Here is a 21,718-nt window from a genome sequence, read left to right on the forward strand (position 1 = left end):
TCCTAAAATGTTGATGTTCACTCTTGCCATCTCCTATTTGACCACTTCCAATTTGCCTTGATCATGGACATAACATTCCAGGTTCCTATTCAATATTGTTCTTTACAGCATAAGACTTTGCTTCCATCACCAGTCACATCCACAACTGGCTATTGTTTTTGCTTTGGCTCGATCTCTTTCTTCTTTCTGGTGTTATTTTTCCAATATTTCTTCATATTATGTTAACATAGATCCTTATCTCTTATATTGATTCTTTCTTGTTACAGGTAGTAGATTTTACATAAGAATCATATGCTTCATAGGGTTGTCTTCTGTTTTGAGGTCATTGCCTGGGTTTATGAGTATAAGCAATGGAAGATTGGGGGAGGATATCATCTCTAATAAAGCTGATAAGAGAAAATATTATATTTAAATGTTTAGGATAGAAATCTATATGTGAGAATCCAGCTGCTTCCTGGTGGATTGTGGTTGGGAGAACACATATGAAGTTTATATTTTCATAGCTTCCTAAGTGACTGCATAAAATAAGACAAGTTTGAAGCTAGCTGTGTTGTGATGGTTGATATTTTCTGGATCACAAGAGAGATTGTCAGGATTCTGTATGAAGTTTAGAGATTCTTAACCTGCTCTGACTTTATTTCCTATATAAACAATAAGTGATAGTTAGTGAGACACCAGTACCAATACCAGTGATGAAATTTTCATCAAAATTGTAGCTTTGAAATTGAGAAGTCTCTACAGCACAATGAGAATTTATCTTCTTTCTCTACTCTCTCTCTCACTCCCTCCATAGCTATAGTTTTACATTTAAAAAAACAAGGCAACAGCTACAAATAATTTGATATCATTTACTGAGTACCTATGAATGTTATTACTTTACTAAACACTTTTTGTTTATTATCTTACTTCACACTGACATCATCAGTGAGGCTGGTGATCCTGACTTTGGATGAGATGAGAGACCAACCTGAAACTTTGATTTCAACATTGTGAGACCTGGAGCATACAACAAGCTAACATGATCCAGAGAAAGTATAAAATAGAAAATTTCGCTTGTTTTGTAGTGCTCATGATATATCAATAGAAATTTTTGTGGCTTTCTCCCTTTTGCACATCTGTGTATGCCTATGTGTATGGTGTGTGTGTTTGTGTGTGTGTGTGACAGAGAGAGAGAGAATGAGAGGGATATAACAGAGAGATGAAATCATTCTATCTCCTTTTTCAAGGGAGGTTTGTGGTAAGCAAAGTTGAGTATGACTCTAGAATTACCTACCTTGTATAAAGCAGTTCTCAGTTCTCAATAAAATGTTGGGTGCTCTTGATGTTCACACAGAGAGAGAGAGAGAGAGAGCAAAAGTATGGAGAAATGACAAACACGAGTGTAGTGACAATGTTCATCCTCTCGGGCCTTGCCCACACACCAGAGCTGGACACGCTCCTCTTTGGAATCTTCCTGGTGATCTATGTCCTCACTGTGGTGGGGAACCTTCTCATCCTGCTGGTGATCACAGTGGATCCCCGCCTGCACACCCCCATGTACTACTTCCTGAGCAACCTGTCCTTCATTGACTTGTGGTTCTCCACGGTCACTGTGCCCAAAATGCTGATGACCCTGGTGTCCCCAGAAGGCAGTGCTATCTCCTTTCCCAGCTGTGTGGCCCAGCTCTACTCCTTCCACTTCCTGGGCAGCACCGAGTGCTTCCTCTACACCGTCATGTCCTATGACCGCTTCCTGGCCATCAGTTACCCCCTCAGGTATGCCAGCATGATGAGTGGGAGGACGTGTGCCATCCTGGCCACAACCACGTGGCTCAGTGGTTCTCTGCACTCTGCTGCCCAGACCACACTGACGTTCCGTTTGCCCTTCTGTGGACCGAACCAGATCCAGCATTACTTCTGTGATGCACCGCCCATCCTCAAACTGGCTTGTGCAGACACCTCTGCCAACGAGTTGGTGATCTTTGTCAACATTGGGGTGGTGGCCTCAGGCTGTTTTCTCCTGATAGTGCTGTCCTATGTGTCCATCGTCCATTCCATCCTGAAGATCTGCACCTCAGAGGGGCGATGGAGAGCCTTCCAGACCTGTGCCTCCCACTGCACTGTGGTACTGTGCTTCTTTGGCCCTGGTGTTTTCATTTACCTGAGACCAGGCTCCAAGGAGGCTATGGACAGGATTGTGGCTGTTTTCTACACTGTGCTGACACCTCTTCTGAACCCTGTGGTCTACACCCTGAGGAACAAGGAAGTGAAGAAGGCTCTGTTGACACTTAAAGATAAAGTAGGGCATTCACAGAGCAAATAATCTCTGTAATGAAGATACACTCATTTAACAAAGTTAGTAATATAATTTAGTGATCAATAAGAAATGTGTTACATTTATATTTCTCGGTGTTTAACTTTATCCAAACCTGCTGCTGTGGAATATTTGTTTAACTAATGTTTCTGAAGAATTTTATTATAAAAACTATATTATATTTTTAAACATGATTTTCCAGTTTATTAATTTAGTAAAACAAAAACATATATTATCTTAAACCACATAGCTCCTTACAATATAATTTGGTTTAATCTTTTTTTTTTAATTGAAGATTTGCCATTATTTTTAGGTATAGTTTATCTAAAATGTGTTAGTTTTTGGTGTACAGCTATACATATACATACATTCATTCTTTTTCAGGTTCTTTTCCCATTTAGGTTATTAAAGAATATTGAATAGAGTTCCCTGGGCTATATAGTAGGTCCTTGTTAGTTATCTATTTTATATATAGTAGTGTGTGTGTGTTTGTGTTAAATTCAGGGTCCTCCCTCTCCTCCTTCTCCCCCACCATGTTTCTCCTTTTGTAAACATAAGTTTGTTTTTGAAATCTGAGTCTGTTTCTGTTTTGTAAATAAATTCCTTTATATCATTTTAAAAATTAGATTTTAAAATGAGTCATATCATTTGATATTTGTCTTTCTTCGTCTGACTTATTTGATATGATAATATCTGGGCCCATCCATGTTGTTACAAATGACATTATTTCATTCTTTTTAATGGTTGAGTAATATTCCATTGTATATATGTACCACAGTGTCCTTTTAAAAAATTGATTACTTTATTTAATTGAAGGATAATTGCTTTACAGAATTTTGTTGTTTTCTGTCAAACTCAGTAAGAATCAGCCGTAAGTACACCCATGTCCCCTCCCTCTCAAACCTCCCTTCTGTCTCCCTCCCCATCTCACCCTTTTAGATTGTCTCAGAGACCCTTTTTGAGTTCTCTGAGTGACATTTAGGTTGCTTCCATATCTCGGCTGTTGTAAATTGTGTTACAGCAAACATTGGTGTGCATGTATCTTTTCAAATTAGGGTTTTCTCCAGATATATGCCCAGGAATGAGATTGCTGGATCATATGGTAGCTCTACTTTTAGTTTCTTAAGGAACCTACATACTGTTCTCCATAGAGGCTGCACAAATTTACATTCACACCAACCGTGTAGGGGGTTCCCTTTTCTTTACACCCTCTCCAGCATTTGTTGTTCGTAGATTTTTTGATGATGATCATTCTGACTGGTGTGAGGTGATATCTCAATGTAATTTTGATTTGTATTTCTCTAATTATCGGTGATATTGAACATCTTTGCATGTACTTTGTGGCCATCTGCATGTCTTCTTTGGAGGAATGTGTATTTAGATCTTCTGCCCATTTTTTGATTTTGTTGTTCAGTTTTTGTTTTTGTTTTGACATAGAGCTGCACGAGCTGTTTGCATATTTTGGAGATTAAACCTTTTTCGATTGCTTCATTTACACACTTTTTTCCCCATTCTGAGGGTTGTATTTTCTTTTTGTTTATGAATCCCTTTGTTGTGCAAAATCTCCTAAGTTTAATTAGGTCCCTTTTTTTATTCTTCATTATTTTAGTAGGTGGATCAAAAAAGATCTTGCTGTAATTTATGTCAAAGTGTCTTCTGACTACTTTTTCCTCTAATTGTTTTATAGTATTACTCTTATTATTTTAAATTCACAGTTATGGTTTAGATAAATTAAAAATAAGAAAAATAATATTTTACTAATATTTATTCTTTCTCTGATGTTTTCTTAAAATGTCAATTCAAGCATCTGACCTAGATTATTTTTCTTTTGCCTAAAGAACTACTTTTAATATCTTTTGCAAGGCAGGCCTCAGGCAACAGATTCTCTCAGATTTTGTTTATTTGAGAATGTCATCATTTTACCTTCAATTTGAAGGATAACATTATTGGATTTAAAATTCTAAGCTGGTGATTTTTGTATTTCAACACTTTAAATTTTTTACTCCACTCTTTTTTGATTGCCCAGTTTCCAATGAGAGTTTCTCTGTAATTCTTATCTCTGTTCCCTGTAGATAAAATATCCTTTGCTCTTGGTTTCTTTCAAAATTTTCTTTTTGTTGCTGTTTTGTTTTGTTGGCATATACTTGATGTACTATGTTATTTTCAGGTGTGCAACACAGTAATTTAATATTTAGTTACTTTATGAACTGTCACCATGGTAAATGTGGTACCTATCTGTCTCCATACAAAGTTATTATAATATTATTGACCATTTTCCTTATGCTGTATATTTCCATGACTTTTTAATTTTGCAACTGGACATTTGTATTTCTTAATTCCCTTCACCTATTTCTCTCTTCCCTCAGCACCATCCCCTTTGGCAACTACCCACTTTTTCTCTGTGTCTGTGAGTCTGGTTTTTGTTTTATCTGTTTTTTAGAGGTCACAAGTTGGTGAGATCATGCAGTATCTGCCTTTCTCTTTCTGACTCATTTCACCTAGATCCATTTATATCATAAGTGGCAAGATTTTATTTTTTATGGCTGAGCAATATTCCATTGTGGCATGTATATATATATATTATTATATATATATATATATATATAAACATATATGTATATGTTTCCCAGGTGGCTCTAGTGGTAAAGAACTTGCCTTCCAGTGCAGGAGACATAAGAGATGTAGGTTCAACTCCTGGGTCAGGATGCTCCTCTAGAGGAAGACGTGGCAACACACTCCAGTATTCTTGCCTGGAGAATCCCATGGACAGAGAAGCCTGATGGGCTACAGTCCATGGGGTAGTAAAGAGTCAGGCAAGACTGAAGCAATTTAGCACCCATAGACGCCAATATTTATCCATTCATCTGTCAATAGACACTCTGTCACAATCTTTTTTTTTTTTTTAGTTGGAGGCTAACAATCTTTTTTATATTTAAAAATTCTTAAGTTTCATGTTTTACATTAATATCTATGATTCATTTTGTGACAGTTTTTGTTAATGTGAGGTACAGATTGAGTCTCTATTTTGTTTGTGTATTTGTTTGTTTTTGATATGGATATCTAAGTATTCCTACCACATTGTAAAGCCCATCATTTCTTCATTAAATTGCCTTTGTATTTTTTAAAAATTATTGTTCCAATAAATGCAAATCTATTTCTGGACTCTGTACCTTATCTCACTGAGCTATGTATTCTTTGGATTATTTCCTTTGTTTACTGTTGAGTGGAGGTTTTTTACGTATTTTGGATACTAGTTCACTTCAGTTCAGTTCAGTTGCTCAGTCGTGTCTGACTCTTTGTGACCCCGTGAACTGCAGCTCGCCAGGCCTCCCTCTCCATCACCAACACCCGGAGTCCACCCAAACCCATGTCCGTTGATCTGTGATGCCACCCAACCATCTCATCCTCTGTCATCCCCTTCTCCTCCTGCCTTCAATCTTTCCCAGCTTCAGGGTCTTTTCAAATGAGTCAGCTCTTCGCATCAGGTGGCCAAAGTATTGGAATTTCAGCTTCAGCATCAGTCCTTCCAATGAATATTCAGGACCGATCTCCTTTAGGATGGACTGGTTGGATCTCCTTGCAGTCCAAGGGACTCTCAAGAGTCTTCTCCAACACCACAGTTCAAAAGCATCAATTCTTCGGCCCTCAGCTTTCTTTAGAGTCCAGCTCTCACATCCATACATGACCACTGGAAAAACCATAGCCTTGACTAGACGGACCTTTGTTGACCAAGTAATGTCTCTGCTTTTTAATATGCTGTCTAGGTTGGTCATAACTTTCCTCCCAAGGAGTAAGCGTCTTTTAATTTCATGGCTGCAGTCACCACCTGCAGCGATGTTGGACACTAGGTCTTATCAAATAGATGATTTGCATGTTTCTCTCATTCTGCGTGCTGTTCTTTTCCCTTCTCCATGTCTTTTGGAGGCACTCCTTATATTGAGCAGTGGAAACATCTGAAGAACCTGGCACTGTCTAACTAATAAGGAAACCCTCTGGATTAAGTATAGAATTTCACTTGACTTTTTCTTTAATTTTACCCAAAACTTAACCATAGTTTTGATAGCTGTATTTTTATTACAATGTTCCAGTGTACTTTCATCACAATGTTTCAGTAGCTCATTGGGTAACTGAAGATCACTGAAAATTTTTAAATTAGAAAGGGGCAGATGCATGCTTTCAGAACATATTCTCCAGCTATATGTATGGCCAAATAAGAGGGAGTATATGGGAAATGCTAGAAGAATAACTGTCATCATTACATTTCAGCATACAGTTCATTAAAAACCTAAAAGGCTCTGAACTTGCGTGGTGGCTGAGGGAAAAGGAATGGGAGTCAGAGTGTCTGTTGACGCTAATGCTGAGCATCTGAGAAAGGTGAGAAACATTTGGAAGGCTTTTACCAGAGTACAATGTAACTTACAGAGTTATTTATAGAGTGCCCTCTGTGTACCCTGCAGTATTCACAGCACTACAAGAGAAGTGGCAGAGAAGACAGAAGAAATGTTAGTCTTTATAGAGTTTACAGTGTATAGGGGGACACAGGAATTAAAGGGGAATATGTCTGGCGAGTGTTATGATGGGGGACTTGCGGAAAGTTTTGAGAACATTTATGATGTCAACTGACTTTATTGGTTATATACCACGTGCCATATACTGTTCTAACCATTTTAGGTGTTTTTTTCCATTTAATCATCAAGACAACCCAATGAAAGAGATGCTATTATTATCATCACTATTTTAGAAATTATAAACCTGAGGCATAGAGAGTAAGTGCCATGTCCAAGTTAGTAAACATGGGGGTAGGACTGAAACTCATACCCTCTAATTGAATAGGCCCCACTCTTCCCTATGATGAGAAGGACTTGATGACCTCAGTTAATGAAATAATACATTTAAGGACCCAGTTGGAAAGTATTGATTAGAATCAGGGTGCAAGTAGTCATAGGAGAAGGGTTTCTGTGTGTTTATTTACAATATTTTTATTGGTAACTTTCTCATTCTATTTCTTTCTCATCATGGGGAAGGAAATTTGAGTTTTCTATCAAGTATTTTTCAATTTTTACTAATGTATATATACGGAATTTAGAAAGAGGGTACCATAACCCTGTATGCGAGACAGCAAGAGAGACACAGATGTATTGAACAGTCTTTTGAACTCTGTGGGAGACGGCGAGGGTGGGAAGATATGGGAGAACAGCATTGAAACATGTAAATTATCATATGTGAAATGAATCACCAATCCAGGTTTGATGCACGATACAGGATGCTCGGGACTGGTGCACAGGGATGACCCAGAGAGATGGGATGGGGAGGGAGCTGGGAGGGGGGTTCAGGATGGGGAACACATGTACACCCATGGTGGATTCAAGTCAATGTATGGCAAAACCAATACAATGTTGTAAAGCATAATAAATAAATAATTTAAATTTAAAAATTAAAAAAATGTTAAAAAATATGTCTTCTTTATTTCATACCACTTTCACTATTTCCTTTTCCTATTCCTAATTAAGAATAAATTAAGAAATATATTCATCTCTTTTTTTAATTGTTGTTATGAGCTTTGGCTTTTTTTTTTCTACTTGGAAAAGATGAATGATTCTGCTAATGATAAATAAAGTAACACTAATGGGACTTTAAAGTCTTTTTAAGTGTGTACCTTTCTTATTGTTGCCTCCTTAGCACAGTAGGCAGCGCGTCAGTCTCATAATCTGCAGGTCCTGATTTCGAACCTCAGAGGGGGCAACGTACAGTTTAGGGCTTCCCTGGTGGCTCAGAGGTTAAAGTGCCTGCCTGCAATGTGGGAGACCTGGGTTCAATCCCTGGGTTGGGAAGATTCCCTGGAGAAGGAAATGGCAACCCACTCCAGTATTCTTTCCTGGAGAATCCCATGGACAGAGGAGCCTGGTGGGCTACAGTCCTTGGGGTCGCAAAGAGTCAGACATGACTGAGCCACTTTACTTCACCTTTCTCATATCCTTCATTGTGCAGAAATCCTCATGACAGTTTCCAGTTAGTTTTCAGTGAGAATTGCTCTGTATGTAGGTGTATTTTTGATGTGTTTGTGGGGGTTGTGAGCTCCAAGTCATACTACTCTGCCATCATGATTTCTCTTCCTGCCCTTTATGTGTTTTTATTTTATTTTTTCATTTATTTTTATTAGTTGGAGGCTAATTACTTTACAGTATTGTAGTGGTTTTTGCCATACATTGACATGAATCAGCCATGGATTTACATGTGTTCCCCATCCCGTTCCCCCCTCCTGCCTCCCTCCCCACCCCATCCCTCTGGGTCTTCCCAGTGCACCAGCCCTGAGCACTTGTCTCATGCATCCAACTTTATGTGTTTTTAAAACTTGAAAACCTATCAGTAAATAAGTGCCCAAGATGTTAATTAAGAATAAATACACATGTGTGCATGCTAAGTGGCTTTAGTTGTGTCCAACTCTTTGGGACCCTATGAACTGTAGCCCGCCAGGCTCTTCTGTCCATGGGATTCTCCAGGCAAGGATGCTGGAGTGGGCTGCCATGGTCTCCTCCAGGAGGTCTTCCTGACCCAGGGATCTAACCAGCTTCTCTTCTGTCTCCTGCATTATTAGCAGGTGGATTGCTTACCACCAGCACCAGCTGGGAAGCCCCAAGAATAAATACACATGTATCCCAATTTCTGCATACTGTTAGGCCCTTTGATTGTTATCTGTTATGTTGTTGCTGTTTAGTCACGAAGTCTGTTTTCTACTATGTGTGTGTGTGTGTGCATGCTCAGTCATGTTGATTCTTTGCTACCCCATGGACTATAGCCTGCCAGGCTCCTTTGTGCATGGAATTTTCCAGGCAAGAATCCTGGAGTGAGAAAGTGCCCTTCTCCAGGGGATCTTCCCGACGCAGGGATTGAACCCATGTCTCTCACATCTCTTGCACTGGTAGGCCAATTCTTTACCACTAGCGCCACCTGGGAAGCCATGCTATTGTTGTTGTTTAGTCACTAAGTCGGTTATCGACTATAGATATTATTAAATAGATTTCAAAAATATTTAATGGACAAATGCTTAAAAAGATACACAGTCTTATAAGCTTTTATTATGTCAGCTATCTGTGATGAAAGTCACAAATAATAAGCATCATTTTTACATAATTACTAGTAATTCATAAAGTTTATATTTGGAGAGATCACATGAAAACTGGGTTCAGAAGAAATGTATCATGGGTGGATGGATAGTAGATAGGATGAATTAAAAAATACATATCTAGCTACTACTCTACATGAGCTCTTATTATAAATCAGTGCTATGTATTCTACTTAATAAGACAGAGAGTTTTAATTTCAGACAAGAATAATAGGTGTCATCATAAAGACATTTAATTGCTTGTCAGAAATTCCTTAGAAGATACTAATCATTGCTTAAGAGTGACAGTCATCATCAACTACAAGCAAATGTGTTTTGGGCAAAACAGAGTCATAAAAAGCTGTGAAAGGAGATGGGCAGGGTAAAGCTCAAGGGTCTTACTCTCTGAGGACTAGGAAAGGGTATACCTTGCTGATCCAGAGGGTCAAAGTTGGAGAGAAAACTAGGAACCAGATTCTGATGTTTTAGTATCAACTTGGCTCTGTCCCCAGAATTAAGTCTGTGAGCTTTAGATTAAAAAATTTGTGGCTCAATTCCTACCTCTCCTACTCAACATTGTGTAATCTTGGGAAAAATTACTCTCTCTGATGACCATGTCATCATTTATAAAGTGGACTAATAATAGCTACCCTGTGTGGATGTTGTAAGAAGTAAATAAAATACGATTTTAAAAGACCTTTTTCACAAGTGGGCTCTCTTTAAATGTTAGTTCCACTTTCCCTTTCTTGGATTGGCTTGTAGAATCCTGAGAACCTGGAAAATCTTATTTAGATTTCATAGAAAACAATCCATTATTAGGAAAAACATTCTGATATTCCTTTTTTTTTTTTTTGGTAACTCTATACCTTTTATTTTCTTTTGTTTTGTTTCATTTTGGTTTGGCTTCTCACTATCTCTTTTGTTATAGTTATAGCGAAAGTGTTAGTTGTTCAGTAGTGTTAAACTCTTTGCGACCCCATGGACTGTAGCCCATCAGTCTCCTCCGTCCATGGAATGCTCCAGGCAAGAATACTGGAGTGGGTAGCCATTCCCTGCTCCAGGGGATCTTCCCAATCCAGGAATCAAACCCAGATCTCCTGCATTGCAGTCCGATTCTTCACTGTCTGAGCCACCAGGGAAGCCCCACACTATAATTACCAGTTGATAAAAGAAATGAAACCAAACTGACTAAACTGAAAAACAAAACAAAACAAAACAATGAAAAAACTCATCTTAAGAAGAGAAGGAGTAAAAGAACAAAAAAAGATTCTAACAATGACTACAAGTCTATGTTCCATCCAATTTCAATACAAATAATTAAGTAGTATGTGCCAGGAAGTTTACATGCATTATCTCATTTAATCTCCAGTTTCCCTGTGAAATAACTCCAATTTGTGAAGGACTATATTATATTCATGGGGTCGCAGAGTTGGACATGACTGAGCGACTGAACTGACCGACTGACTGATATTATGGTTCAGAGAAGAGCACTGGCTTGCTCAAGGACTTACAGCTAATGAGAAACAGACTTGTTCTTTACCCCAGAAACTTCCAAGGTGAATGATCTTTTCATTGTGTTACAATTTCTCCTACAGCCATAAAAAAATAAGGGAATAGGTAGAGACTCAACAAATGACAGAGAAGGAAGTCAAATCTGTGAAGTCTATGAAGAACAAAGAGGGCTTTTGAATGTCTACCCGGAATAGAAAATTAGGGTGGCCACAAGGGATCCACAACTCCCTTGATTCCTAATTGCTTGAGGATTATCTTGATTACTGTGTAGTCTTTCCTCAGTCACGAGCTCTCTCAGCATCCAGCATTTGATTGCTCCCTGTGCTCAAGGGCTCCTGCCCCTGAGTCCTTGGATGTATCATGGATGGGGTTCCAGAGGGAGTAAGAGATCATTTAAAACCCTATGAACGTAGGAGATCTTACTTCTGCTAACTCTGAAGAAATCACCCTAGATGATGGGCAAGCCATCAGACATATACATATACTATCCTCTCTCTCTGTAATCCTGAATGGAAAAGACCATTTGGGGGTCTACACTTAGAGAGCCCAAATCCATTTCTGTGGCACCCAGGGAAGAGAGATGTTCAGAATGCTGAGTCCCACAAGTCTATAGAAGAAACTGAACTTAAAGGTAGGAAAAACATTTGTTTTCCTTAACTGAGCCATGTCACTGCTCAGAGCATTTTCCCATCTTCTTTAATTTTTACTTTTACTCCACTATAGACTCCTGACTAGCATTGTTGGAAGCAATCATGCCTAAGAGCTTCCTTCCCATTTTGTGCAATGGTTAGAGTCCTTTCCTCCATTCACCCCACAAAATAGCATGCAGAAATACATTCATCTATTATTTCATTTGTTGTTCCTTAATCATTAATTCAGCATCTGTCACTTTTAAAGAACCACACACTTGTTTAAGTGTAAAAATTAGTTGCATATTCTCCCTGACAATGGGGAAAATTCTAAGACATGGAGAAAATAATAATTTTCATGATAAATAGTATGCAAAAGACATCCCTCTGACCTCTTCCAAATCATATGACAAATGTATATATTTCTTATTATATGGCTCCCTTTTCTTCTCCTTTTCCTAAAATATAGTATTTTCAAAGTTCGGTCTCTCATTCCTTCTTTGTCCATAATTTACCCTGTCTCTCCTGGTGACTTCATTCAGGCTTAGGATACTAATTCTGATCTTCACACAGGTAACTCTTTCTCAAATTCTTTAGCATGGCTATCTCTATAGAAAATACAATGATAATGAACCATTATACAGCATCTTACGGTGTATCAAAATCTTTCCTGAGTATCATCACATTTAATCTTTACAGCAATTCTGGAAGGTAAATATTATCTCAGTTAATCAGAAAAAAAAAATTCAGTGGGTACCCTCTATTTACCCAGCACAATTATAAGAATATCCCATATCTTCAAGGGGCATGATTATATCAGAACATTAAAATAAAGATCTGTAGGACACACATGAGGGAAAGGAGACTATTCAATGATTGAACAGAAATGTTCCTATTTTACCCCTCTTATCCTGCCTTAATTATTAATAACGCTTTCTTTGACTCTCAAAAGTGTCCTGCTTGGAATAATATACTTAACTGATTGGTTAAGGTTGAGACTACTGGTGCAGGGAACACTTTCTGCTTATATAAAGATGAGAAATTGAGATTCCAAGATTATAAACAACTTGAGTACATGGAGAGCATTATCTTACCATTTTTCAGGTTTTTTAGAAGACAAAATTATCAATCAATAACTATTAATAATATCAATTATAAAAGAAAATCAGAGAATTTGACCAGGAATTATAATTAGAAGTTCTAACCATTATAATTGGACATTTTAAATTGCATTTTGCATCTCAAAAAAGCAAATTATAATGGTAAAAAGTGTAAGTGAAAAAGACATCTCTCTTCTTTTTTAAAGTTAATTTATTGGAGTATAGTTGCTTTACAATATTGTGTTAGTTTCTACACTGTAGGAAAGTTAATTAGCTACATAAGTCTACTCTTTTTTTTGGATTTATTTCCCATTTAGGTCACCAAGAAGCATTGAGTAGAGTTCCCTGTGCTATAGGGTAGGTTTTCATTAGTTATCTATTTTATGCATAGTATCATGGCATCTCTTCTTGAGAAATTCAGGAGCTCAACCATTGTAGCAGACAGCTGACCACAGCACTCCCTACTGGCCCTTTCCTGTTCTCGACATAATGAGTTTTTCCGTTAAAATAAAACAATTATACTCTTAAAAGCAAAACACTGAATGATGGCTACCAGGGTAGGAGACAACAGGAAATGAGAAATTGCTAATGAATAGGTGTAAAGTTTCACTAATGCTGTAAAACATCGTGTTCATAGTTAATATTATCTGTACACTTAAAAATCTGTTTAGAGAGTAGGTCTCATGTGAAGTTTTATTACCACAATAAAATTAAAATTAGAATTTAAAGCAATCAGAAGACACAGAAAAGTCTGCAGAATTGAAATACTTTGGATTTCAAAATTTCAGTAGTTAGCAAACATCAAATATTCCCAAAATTCATCTTTATATATGATGACTTCACTAAAACCTATCATCTACACAGTCTCTAAACATCTACTAATCTCTATAAACAAACTAAACACAAGGATAATAATCAAACTCGTCACTGTTAATTTCTTTTCAGGCAAATAACCTTCAGTTCAGTTCAGTCACTCAGTTGTGTCTGGCTCTTTGAGACCCCATGTTCAGACTAAGAAATATATCCAATTAGAATGATATCATACACCCAAATCTTACTGCTCCTTAAACTGTATCACAGACCATTCTTCTCAACAGAGGTATGGGTGCCCAAATTGACCTTTGATGAATATTTAGGGTGTTTGAACACGTATTTGAGTAACTGTAGTTCTGTAAAGGAGTCAGGAGGGGCGGGCTTCCACATGTTTTCAGGTTGATCTTAAATTTAGGACATTTTTGTTGTTGTTGTATAATTGGTTGTGGACTTATTTCAAACTATGCTCATCTGCTCAGTATTGATGCCTTTGTTCTCCTAGTACATCCAGTATTTCACTTTGTTAAAGTTTCATATTGCTTGGAATCCCTATTCATAAAGGAATGTGATATACATCTGCTTTGCTAGCCCCTAAATATTATTCCCAGAATTTCTGATTCTTAATTTCAACATCATCTTTATGTGTAAACAAAGATTAGTGATGATGAATGTATCAGTATTGTGTCTGTCACAATCAGCCTCCACATTCATGCTTTCCTGTCTTTTGTCTCCCCTAGACCTTCCTCCCAGGAACATGAGGAACCACACAGAGCTGAATGAGTTCATCCTACTGGGAATACCTCAGACAGAGGGACTGGAGACTGTGCTCCTTGTCATCTTCTCCTTCATTTACCCCTTGACTCTGCTAGGAAATTTGCTCATCCTTCTAGGAATTGTCTCCTCCTCGACCCTTCACACTCCCATGTACTTCTTCTTGGGACTCCTGTCGATTATGGACATGCTGTTCCCCTCTGTACTCTGTCCCAAGATGCTAGTCTGTTTTTCTGGCCAGAGCCGAGCCATTTCTTATAAGGGATGTGCTGTTCAGCTCTTCTTCTATCATTTCCTGGGTTCTACGGAAGGCTGCCTCTATTCTGTGATGGCTTATGATCGTTTTGTTGCCATCTGTCACCCACTGAGGTATAAGCTCATCATGAGACCTGGAGTCTGTGTTGGTTTGGTCGTGGCAGCCTGGTTGGTGGGTTGTCTTCAGGCCACCGTCCTGACATCCTTTACCTTTCAGCTACCCTACTGTGGCCCCAATCGGGTGGACCACTTCTTCTGTGACATTCCTGCTGTCCTACCCCTGGCTTGTGCTGACAGCTCCTCTGTCCAGGGAGTAGCTTCCACTAGTATTGGCTTTCTGGCTTTAATGCTTTGGTTGAGTATTTGTGCCTCCTACACATGCATTGGGATTGCCATTTTGAGGATCCATTCAGCCGAGGGCAGGCAGAAAGCTTTCTCTACCTGCAGTGCCCACCTCATTGCCATTCTCTGTGCCTTTGGACCTATAATCATTGTCTATCTGCATTGCACACCCAATCCCTTGCTAGACGCCACAGTGCAACTATTAAATAATACTGTCTCACCCATGCTGAACTCATTAATCTATTCCTTAAGGAACAAAGAGGTGAAAAGTTCCCTAAAAAGGATTTGCCACAATGTAGTATTTACTGTCCTGCAATAAATTAAAGGTTTTACAATGGATTTTAAAATGTATTTACTCTTAACATCACCTACCTACTCAATCAAATAAGTAATCAGATAAATAATCAAATAATATCAATGGAAAATGCTTTCTCTAAAGCATTAAGTTTGCCTAATATGATTTTCTATTTTTGTGCATAATTATAAACCCTGAGGCCCCATAAGTAACTTCATAATTCATACTATTCTCAGTGCATTAATCCTGGGGAAGGAATCCAAAGGAAATTGCAAGAAGCTTGAGACAGATTTCTTGTAATAGACAGCCAATTTTGCCTGATTGAAAATAGTAAAGATCTATGGCAATCCAAAAATCATCCTTCAATAGCCATCTCTGTGCCAAATTAGCTTTTCTTACTTCACTTAGAGTGTAATCATTCCTCGGTTCTACCTATACATATTTCAGTTTGTCCATGTTGCTAACAATAGTATTAATCACAATTGCTAGAATATGATCTGTGATGAATATTTCACAGATACCATCTTATGTAATTTTCATATCATTCCCATAAAGGAGTTTCAATGAAAAAAAACAGAACTGTGAGGATTAGAAGCTTCAAATAATGGAGCCAAATTTGCACATTAAGTGGCAAATCAGACCTCACACTCAGATCTTGTTAATTAAATAGCTCTTACTCTTAATCCCGCTACCACATGACTGCCCTGAAGGACCTGCTTGGCAATTTATTCAACCTCACTACCTCTCTCTGGAGCTCATGATACACATAGAACATTCAATAAATAACTAGTAAAATATGCACGGACATAGGTTGTGTTTATATGTTGACTTTATTTTTATCTCCATTAATTCTGTGCCACAACTCATTGTATCCTTCTGTATATGATGGCACTGAGATCTAGAAATAAGTATCTTGCCATTCATAACACATTTAATTACAGTAAAGCCAGGTCTAGCTCAAGCCCTCTTAGCTCCTGTTGTCATTTTTTCCCTGCTCTATCATACTGACAACATCCCAGATTACTCTTTAGTGTGAAAGGGCTGGGAAAGGCTTCCTGTTCAGTGTTGTTTGAAGAGATGTCCTGATTACTGGGTTAAATGACCAGGATTATCTTGTTCTCCCACCAAGACATTTTTCCAAGTTGGCTTCCAACAACACTCAAGTTGATCATTATTTCTCAATTTTCTCCAGAATTTAAGGAGAAAGAGAGAGCAATATTTACTGCCCTTAGCTTTTATGACATTTTATTAATTTGTGGTTATTTTGTATTCCATTTTTATTCCCCCAAGTTTCCATTTTACTTGAAACCATCAAAAACAAAACAAAAAATACAACCCCGAATTAAATACACTCTTGCCTTTACAAAAGGCATGAGACAAAAAGGACAAAATGAATCCCATTTAAACATAGACAATGGTTTGATGTGCAGTGTGAGAGTTCCAAGGCCCTTCCTAACCATACCAGTAAAATCTAACAACACAATAAAAATTCCTATGCTTTGGGGATGTATCCTAGACAATATGCTGTATTTAAGCAATTCTACTATAGTTTGATGTCTTATTAATGCTGGATATTGGTGGAAAACCCACAAGCTATGAGATCTGATAAAGCCTGAAAACGGATTATGGACAGATACTTATCACATCAGCACTTAAGCTTGTTCAGTAGATTTTTTTTTCTATGCTATGAAAAATTCTATCGTGTTTGTCTTATTCACTGTTATACCCACAGGACATGGCCCAGTGATCTACTAGGCACTGTGGGTGGGTTTGTTGCATGAATAAATGGATACTGCTTAGACTTTCAAATTAAATGTAATTACCTATTTATTTACATAAAACAGAAACATGAGTGAAATAATTTAGTTCAGTTCAGTTCAGTGGCTCAGTCGTGTCCGACTTTTTGCAACCCCATGAACCGCAGCACACCAGGCCTCCCTGTCCATCACTAACTCCCAGAGTTTATCCAAACTCATGTACATTGAGTCAGTCATGCCATCCAACCATCTCATCCTCTGTCATCCCCTTTTCCTCCTGCCCTCAAGCTTTCCCAGCATCAGGGTCTTTTCAGATGAGTCAGCTCTTGGCATCAGGTGACCAAAGTAGTGGAGTTTCAGCTTCAACTTCAGTCTTTCCAATGAACACCCAGGACTGATCTCCTTTAGGATGGACTGGTTGGATCTCTTTGCAGTCCAAGGGACTCTCAAGAGTCTTCTCCAACACCACGAGTTCAAAAGCATCAAGTCTTTGGCGCTCAGCTTTCTTTATAGTCCAACTCTCACATCCATACATGACTACTGAAAAAACCATAGCCTTGATTAGACGGACCTTTGTTGATAAAATGATGTCTCTGCTTTTTAATATGCTGTCTAGGTTGGTCATAACTTTCCTCCCAAGGAGTAAGCGTCTTTTAATTTCATGGCTGCAATCACCATCTGCAGTGACTTTGGAACCCCCAAAATAAAAAGTCTGACACTGCTTCCATTGTTTCCCCATCTATTTGCCATGAAGTGATGGGACCAGATGCCATGATTTTAGTTTTCTGAATGTTAAGCTTTAAGCCAACTTTTTCACTCTCCTCTTTCACTTTCATCAAGAGGCTCTTTAGTTCTTCACTTCCTGCCATAAGGGTGGTGTCATCTGCATATCTGAGATTATTGATATTCCTCCTGGCAATCTTGATTCCAGCTTGTGCTTCTTCCAGCCCAGCATTTCTCATGATGTACTCTGCATATAAGTTAAATAAGCAGGATAACAATATACAGCCTTGACATACTCCTTTTCCTATTTGGAACCAGTCTGTTGTTCATCATCCAGTTCTAATTATTGCTTCCTGACCTGCATACAGGTTTCTCAAGAGGCAGGTCAGGTGGCCTGGTATTCCCCTCTCTTTCAGAATTTTCCACAGTTTATTGTGATCCACACAGTCAAAGGGTTTGGCATAGTCAATAAAGCAGAAATAGATATTTTTATGGAACTCTCTTGCTTTTTCGATGATCCAGCTGGTGTTGGCAATTTGATCTCCAGTTCCTCTGCCTTTTCTAAAACCAGCTTGAACATCTGGAAGTTCACAGTTCACGTATTGCTGAAGCCTGGTTTGGAGAATTTTGAGCATTACTTTACTAGCATGTGAGATGAGTGCAATTGTGCGGTAGTTAGGATACACAAAAACAATATTCACTAATTTAAATATATATTTTCATTAAAGTTGAAGATGTATGAAAGCTGAATATGAATGAACTCCAACCACTTGCCTCCTTCTAATAATTACTGCTTAGTACTAAAAAAAATCAAAGCAGTTTAAATCTTTCCTGCACGTGAAGTTTTAGTACAGCACCCAACATAGAATTTTTTAAAAAATAATGTGTACACACACATGCGCACATTGCTTTTTAATATTGTACTCCATCAACAGTTACAACAAACAAATATCTTGATCAAAAAGGAGGTAAAGGACTTAAACAGACATTTCTCCAAAAAAAGACACACAAATGTCCAATAAGCATATGAAAAGATGCTCAATCTCTATCACTAGAGAAATTCAAATCAAATTCATGAGAAATCACCTCACACCCATTAGAATGGCTCTTAGTGGAAAAAAAAAAAGGAAAAGATAAGAAATGTGAAGAAGTTGGAATCATTGTGGGGATATAAAGTGGTGGAGCCACTACGGAAAGTAGTATGGTGGTTCCTCAAAAAATTTAAAAATAAAATTGCCCTGTGATTTAGCAATTATCCTTCTGAATTATGTCCAAAGAGTCTTGAGTAGATATTTATAGCATGCTCTTCATCACGGCATTATTCACATAGGCAGGAGGTGGAAGCAATTCAGGAGTCCATTAATGATGAATAGATAATTGAAATACAGGCAATAGTACTCCCATCTTTACAAGGAGGGAAATTGACACATGTTACTAGATGGATGAAACTTGAAGAGATTATGTTAAGTGAAATGAGCAGTCACAAAATAAGACAAATAGTGTGTGATTTCTGTATGATTTAAGTATATGAGGTTTATAGAGTTGTCAAAATATAGAAAAAGAAGATAGAATGGTGGTTGCCAGGGGCTGGGGAAAGGGAAAATAGTTTAATGGGTATAAAGTTTCCTTTTGTAAGATGAAAAAGCTGTGAAGTTTGGCTGCTCAGAGTGAATATACTTAGCACTACTGAACTGCACAGTGAGAATGGCTGACAGTAAATTTTGTGCTTTGTGTCTTTTAGCACAGTTTAAACATTAGGCCGCTTGTTTAGTTTTCACTTATCTTGTGCCTTTTGAGTTTGCTGGTTCTCCCCTTTTTCTTATAACTCCATCTGCATTTCAGTCACTTCAGTTCAGTTGCTCAGTTGCGTCAGACTTTTTGCGACCCCATGGGCTGCAGCACCCCAGGCTCTTCTGTCCCTGGGATTCTCCAGGCAAGAATACTGGAGTGGGTTGCCATTCCCTTCTCCAGGGGATCTTCCTAACCCAGGGATCAAACCTAGGTCTCCTGAATTACAGGCATAATCTTTATTGTCTGAGCCACCAGGGAAGCCCATGTTTTTCTGTTACCTTCATAATTTTACAATGGCTTTATTACACTTAAAAAAAAATAAGCCTTTTTTTTTTTTTTTTTTTTTAAAGAGACATCTAAATATGCAATTATTGAGGTGGGATATCTGAACAGAAAGTTTTGAGGAAAAAATCCAGAGCAATTACTTCACAGAAAAATGGGAACCATTTTTTCCTCTAAAACCATAATGTATTATATATTATGTTGTTTATAGATTACACCTAAACTAATTTGTAAAAACAAGTTCTGATCCCAAAGACTCATCCTGTTACTCTCCTTTGTTGGTTCTGATCTTCTCAGTGTTCCCAGGAGATACTTGTGTGGACCTGATTATTAGAATCCAAGTCTAGTTCTCAGGGTAATTTCATGTACAGAAACTTAAATGCAAAAAATTCTATTCTGATGTCATCTGGTTAAGCTAAAGGAGGATGTTAATACACATACATTCCCAGTGGCGTTTCTCTGACTTAGTTACTGTCTTTTCTCCTTTTTTCCTGACCAAGTATCTCAAACTTCTACAGTCCAAGGACCTTCTTTATTTATTTTTCTCAATGTATTCGAGCTCCTCCAGCCACCATCCCCATGATAGTTGCTGTTGTCTCTTCACATGCCCTCTTTCCAATAATACACTCAAATACAAGGCTACTAAAAACCCTCTTAGAGTTTTTTAAACTTCCTAATATAGAGACCACAATATAGAAAGTGACCAATCCAGCCCTAGGTAATAATTTCTTATGTGGGGTCTCAAGCTTTATCTCAGGCTTTCCTGTTGGCTCAGTTGGTAAAGAATCCGCCTGCAATGCAGGAGACCCAGGTTTGATCCTTTGATCCTTGGGAAGATTCCCTGGAGAAGGAAATGGCAACTCATTCCAGTGTTCTTGCCTGGAGAATCTCATGGACAGAGGAGCCAGGTGAGCTACAGTCCATGGGGTCACAAAGAGTTGGACATGACTGAGCAGCTAACACACACACACACACATCTGTGTACCTACCTATGTGTGCTTATTTTGACAGATATAAGAAAAATTATTAATCAAAAAATTAATATTAAAAAGGAATTATGCAAAACTACATATAGGGTATGATTGTAAGTAGTTAAAAATATAACTATGTGTTTATAGCAATTGGAAAGAGCATATTAAATAAGGTCAAGGAAAGATATTGGTATTTTTCTCACTCTTTTGAATATTTACCAGATAGTTTATAAAGTTGTAATGCGGCATTTACAATGAATCTATAATATATTATGAAATAATGAGATGTGTAATGGGAAACGGGTGTTAGGATAGACAGGAGGACCTCTAATTACTCCTTTTGCTGATTCACAATTCTTAATTGGGCCACTGGGGATAGTGTCTCAACAGAAACTCTCCAGTTTGAAAATATCATAAACCCAGCATTTCAGGACCAGACTACATGACAGGGCTGAGTGTGGAAACTTTGTGTCTTGGACTCAAGAGTACAAGGCGCTGAACCTTGTCTCTACGTCATGGCATCTTACGCCAATACGGACTTTTGACTTTAGAAACACACTCTTGCCTAAAAACTTGACAAAAATCCCTCTGCCCATGTTAGGTGTGCTTTCCATTAGCTGATGTTTGTCTAAAACTTTACCTCCTTCTATTCAACTCTTGTTCTGCTTACACTATGCTTCTTTCTTTTCTCTCTCTCTGTCTTGCTTTTAACTCTATTTGTCCTGATCATTTTCCCTGTTCAACCAACTGAGGAAGGAGAAGTATGAAGTTATGAAAATTCTTATATGTTGTGGAGTCCTGTGATTCATTAGTAAGTCAGCACTGAGAAGGGCATGAAGGGGGAGAGACTCAGAGATAAATGTGCTCATGTGGTAGGAGAATGGTTTGTATGAGGAAGGTGGATGAGATTGAAGCAGAGAGATTCTTTGTTTATGAATTCCCTTTTGCAGTTAGTATAAAAAATAAAAACTATCCCCACTCTTAACATCTACCCTTTTAATTAATATCAATCTGCTCTTCTTATCAGTATGAGAACTTCCTTTAGCAGGCATACGTACTTTCATGTCATTGAACCCTGAAGG

The 21,718-nt window shown here is 37.9% G+C and overlaps 2 protein-coding genes across 2 annotated transcripts; both read left to right on the forward strand.

The window, feature by feature from the left end:
- Nucleotides 1-1,366: 1,366 nt before the first annotated feature.
- LOC122431350 (olfactory receptor 10G9-like) lies at nt 1,367-2,302 on the forward strand. Its single transcript, XM_043452639.1, has one exon. The coding sequence runs from the start codon at nt 1,367-1,369 to the stop codon at nt 2,300-2,302; it is 936 nt and encodes a 311-aa protein (XP_043308574.1).
- An 11,901-nt stretch (nt 2,303-14,203) lies between these two features.
- On the forward strand, nt 14,204-15,136 carry LOC122430696 (olfactory receptor 148-like). The gene has a single exon (XM_043451538.1). The coding sequence runs from the start codon at nt 14,204-14,206 to the stop codon at nt 15,134-15,136; it is 933 nt and encodes a 310-aa protein (XP_043307473.1).
- Nucleotides 15,137-21,718: the final 6,582 nt, after the last annotated feature.

This window comes from Cervus canadensis, chromosome 29 (genome assembly GCF_019320065.1).
Source record: "Cervus canadensis isolate Bull #8, Minnesota chromosome 29, ASM1932006v1, whole genome shotgun sequence".
NCBI lineage: Eukaryota > Metazoa > Chordata > Mammalia > Artiodactyla > Cervidae > Cervus > Cervus canadensis.